The sequence below is a fragment of the Parasteatoda tepidariorum genome, chromosome 3 (assembly GCF_043381705.1).
Source record: "Parasteatoda tepidariorum isolate YZ-2023 chromosome 3, CAS_Ptep_4.0, whole genome shotgun sequence".
Lineage (NCBI taxonomy): Eukaryota > Metazoa > Arthropoda > Arachnida > Araneae > Theridiidae > Parasteatoda > Parasteatoda tepidariorum.
The window spans coordinates 57,124,622-57,129,584 of record NC_092206.1 but is presented as its reverse complement, the minus strand read 5'-3'; the positions used below and the strand labels follow the sequence as shown (position 1 = coordinate 57,129,584).

General features: G+C 28.2%; 1 protein-coding gene across 1 annotated transcript in view; it reads left to right on the top strand.

The window, feature by feature from the left end:
* Window positions 1–884, top strand: part of LOC107457373 (Smg5 nonsense mediated mRNA decay factor) — a gene marked incomplete in the record, with an annotated part of 39,727 nt that extends 38,843 nt beyond the window's left edge. Inside the window, 1 exon segment of the mRNA XM_043051549.2 lies at window positions 528–884. Within this exon segment, the coding sequence (XP_042907483.1) occupies window positions 528–595 (68 nt within the window).
* Window positions 885–4,963: the final 4,079 nt, after the last annotated feature.

The window sequence follows — 4,963 nt, the reverse complement described above, 5'->3', positions numbered from 1 at the left end:
CTTACTTGGGTACAATGATATTGAATTATTTTAGTATTTGAAATAAATATCAGAAGTGAAACAAATGTTTTAACAACACAAAATTTCCGGTATATAAATTAACATTGAAAACTTGAATAAAATGTTAATCCTTAATAAATTTACAATTATAAAGCAGTATTTTTCTACTGTTTCCTTTAGAATACAGCAGACATGGAGAACTAATACACCTTAGTATGAAAAAAAGCAGAATTATAAATTTTCTGTGCATTTGTTACATACAAAAAATTATCATTAGTTATTTTTTTCTCTTCATATTTGCTTTTTAAAAAGTTTCTTTGGAATCATGAGAAATAGAAAACTTGTTTTTATTTGTTTTCTTCTGAAGACTTTAAATGAAATATCTAATTTTTTGCAGGAAAATTAGTAATAGAGCAAAAGGCTACTATTTTAGTAACTTTTTATTAAAATTCTTGTTTTGATGTTATTTTTCTAACAGTGTAAATTTTCATTTCACTTGTAAAGGTAACACCATTCTTTCATTTCAGATGTTACAATTGAAAAACTTCGATCATTTATATCGAAATGGCGGAATTCCTCCAAGAACCCCGGTTGAAGCTGGAAAAAAACATTGCCAATTGAGTTTTCTCTTGAAAGTATATCTTTCGACATCCGGATGATGAAAGAATCATTTGTAAACAGAAGGTCAAGTATGATCCAAGAGTCAACTTCGCCTGATGATGCCACATACACGAATCATTATGCTCCTCTAACCCTTGCAAAGCTTTCAATGGTGGGTTAGAGAATTTTAAGGAAACTTTTAAGAGGACACAAAAACCAGATTTTATTACGTGTGAAAAAAAAGTACAAATGATTCAAAGCAAATAAATAGGTTTTCTTTCCAATGTTATGTCTCATTTCTTTATAATTCATAAAATTGGCAAAGTTTGCTCACAACCTTTATTGTGGTTAAAAAAAAAAAAAGTTTCCTCTATTTTAATTTGTTAGCATAATTCATAGCTGCCAGCATGAAAAAGAAGAAATCCATATTTTATAAAATGCATGTTTACTGTTATATAATATTTCAGGCCAATAAAATTTTAAAATTATCTGACATGAATAACTGAAGTTTCAATTTACGATTGAGGTTCCATTATATATATTTATTATATAACAGGGCGCGTAGGCAGATTTTTCAACAAGAAATGAGCTCCTTTTAAGCACTCAAAAACAATTTTTTATCACTTTCCAAAAAACAAAAAAAACTGTTAGGATCTGTGCAGTAATAAATTTTTTTCTATCTAAATTTCTTAATTTATGAACATAAAATCAATAAAGTTCAAAAAATTTTTTACGAACATCACATAATCATGATAAAATAACTAGTTTCTGATAAATATTGCAGAGAAAATTGTAAAAATCATGCATTTCTTTTATTTAGAACGACAAAGAAAAAATCTCTTTTTAAAGATAGAAAAGTAAGCACGTTTTACAAACCCTGAATAAAAAATGCACCTTTAAGGGCTTTTAAAAAAATTTTAATCAAAAAAGCACTTTTTAAAAACGCTATGCACCCTGAATGAAATATATTATAACTTCATATCTTTTGATTATTGCCAAATGATCTCATCTGTAATGTATAAATTTTTTTCTTTATTATTTATTTAAGATTTCCTTTAATCAATATATAGTATAAATTTTGATTAGGATTTTTTTAGAAATTTGGTTTTTGATAAACTACTAGGGTGCGCAGCAAACTTATTCAACAAAAAATAAGCACTTAAAAAATATAATTAGGTAGGGTTCAAGTTTTTGACAATTGACGGTTTTAAAAAAAAAACTTCTGGCATTGTTTTTTTTAATGTTTTAAGATGAAACATCATGCCATTTTATAAAGATAGACACCAATTTCAGACCGCTGCGATAAATAGTTATTAAGAGTTAAAATAGCTCGATTAGCCCAGTCCCCTAAATCGCTGCTAGGTTTCCCATCCGCTCTGATGACGTCACAGTATAGTACAACCACGACTCCCATCATGTTGTGAAACGGTGAAAGCATATGCTGCGCGGAGTATAAATTCTGAAAAATGGCTCCAAGCAAAAACTACAAGTGTTTCATTGTACCATGTGCAATAGTTATACGTTAAACACGCCAAATAAATTGTTTTTTAGTATTCCAAAATGAGAAAAAAGACAAATTTGATGCAAAGCCATCAAACGCGGTGAAAAAAAATATTCGCAAATTGTCTGCAGCTACTGCATTATACTGTTGCTAAGACCATTTTACAGTAACTTAATTGTAATTTAATTCTATAAGATTGTTTTTCTGATTGATAAGCTTCTCTGAATGAATAATTCATTATACTGAATTAAAATGTTTATGAAATGCTGTTCAGATCACTTTACTTATTTTATGCTTTAAAATGAAAGTATATTATTCTTAGAGAACAATGGTGCAAAGTTAAAAATTAATTTTATCAAAAAAAAATTATCAAAGTTAAAATAAAAAATGATAGGGGTTTAGCATTATTTACATTTCTTAAGTAAAAAAAAATTTCAAGAAAATATTTTAGAAGTTAATAATAAATTTTTTTTTTTAAAAAAAACTACCTTAATCCCAGGTTATATACCATTCCCTCTAATTGGGATCAACTCATTACATAAAAACTTTCAAAACAGTTCAGGCTTTCACATATAGACAAATATAAATAAAAATGAATCAGTATAAATAAAGAAAAATGAACTTATTTTCCTCAATTTTATTTCATTAAACTGAAGGATTTTGAGTTAAAAAATAATTAATTTTATCTAGAAGAAAAAATAATGAAAGTTANAATTTCTTTTAATTCACTAAATTAAAAAAAGTTCACTTCAGTATAATCTAGAATATCTATTACATACACAAAAAAAATTTCAAAGCTCTAACTACGATACTTTTTTTAAAAAGGTACATCGAAATATGCCATTTTAACATTGTCAACATAGGAGGTACCGAACCCCCTTAAAGGGGTGATTGTTGTGAGTCCAAGTCAAAATTCCAGAAAATTTCTTGAGTTAAAAAAAAAATACGGTTTAAATTTAAAAGAATTTGAACAAGATTTTTTTTCTACTAGTTACTCAAAATATATTTAAAATTTTACACATACCCATACCATTTACACATAACTATGATGACCTGAAGAAGTAACTAAAATTTACAATTATGTTACTGATAAAAAATTAATATAAGCTTATAAAGTATCTCTCTGGCTCTCCCTTACAAACAAATAAAATAAACTGTGATAAACTTTTGAAACCTCTGGACCTTCGATCTCCGGATCACTGCTAGCAAAAAATCCGGACTTTTTCCGGAGCACTATCAGCCCTGTTCTTCATTAATCAGTCATCTTAGTTTGCAACGTTAACTGAGAAATATAAATGACTTGGCCAATATAGGACCATTAAAAATTTTTTTAAATTGGTAAATTATTTTTTGCCTAAATAATCCACTTCTCACACATCAAAACCCAAATGGATTTCAACTTTACTCAACTCAGATCCTTAATTCTTTTGATATTAAGACTGCAGTACCAATTTCTTCCTAGGGTATATAATCAATGAAAGGTCTGTTGTAAAAGTTAAATCTTAAGAGAAAATTGAGTTGAGAAAAAAGTCGATAAGTAACTAAAACCAATGCCTACTTGATTTGTTAATAAACTATATGACAGGGGTGGCCAACCTGCGGCTCTTTGAAGGATTATTGTGGCTCTCGATAAATGTACCAGTTCCCTTTTCATATTTGTGCTATTATATTTTTTTAATTATTATCGTTCCGTATGTGTTTCAAAATGTCTTTTAAATTACTGAGAACAAATATGAAAGACAACGTTGTTTAATTCAAGGTGAGTTTTCCCTTTCCAAAACAATTATGAGACAAAAAGCATCGGGAGAATTAGAATTACATTTTAATTGTAGAGCTTTCTTGTTCTCTATAAGTCGGGGTCAATTACTGAATTTTGAAAACTATTTATTTCAAACTATTTGTCTATTTATTTCAATATTAGGGACAACGTAGTTTATGTGAATCATTTTATTCTTTAAAATTTATGAAATCCTAATACCGATCAGTATTAACTAAACACCATCTTAAAGAATTAAGGAGAAGTGCTGTCACCAATTATGCACTAAATTTTAAAGAATTATGTCCAATATTTAAATTCAATACAAATATCTTGTACTTGTCAATAAATATAATTTATGTAAAAAAAAAAAATTAATACCTTTTAAATACGTATTTAATTGCGGCTCGCGAAAATTCCAAGTTTTGAAAAATGGCTTGACTATCAAGGAGCTTGCCCACCCCTGCTATATAATATCAGATTTATTGAGGCTTTTATAACACTCACTTATAAAAGTGCAAATCGAAATTTAATAACGCGCATTTGAAATTCGTACATGTATCATCGCAAAGTATACTCAAAACTAAAATGGTCAACTCATGGCATAGTGCCTTAAAACTAAGGCTATTCATTCACCAATGAATACAAGAACTACAAAATGCAGTTTTTGACCATACATACCTGGGAAAGGATCTTGATACATAAACTATAAGGACTAATTTATTCTAAGTTCTGGCACAAGCTCCTCTACATTATAAAACAGGTGTTTAATAAATGCATAAACTGCAATAGTTTCAAGGTCGTAGGGAAAAAAAATTATTTAGATACCATAAAGGAACTGGTTCTAACTATGCTCCCAACCAATCCTACCAAACATAAACTACTATTCACAAGTTTTTGTAACTGTTTATGTAACAAGAATACAGGATTAAAATAATCAGGTTGAACTTTTTTTAATAAGTTAACGGATCACCCAGAAAATTACAAGAAAAAAAAAACTTCAGACACCTGCAATACTATAGGCCTGAGCTAACTACTTACTGGCCAACACAAGCATTTCAATTAAATAATACTTTGTATAAATATTAGCACAATGAAAGAACAAG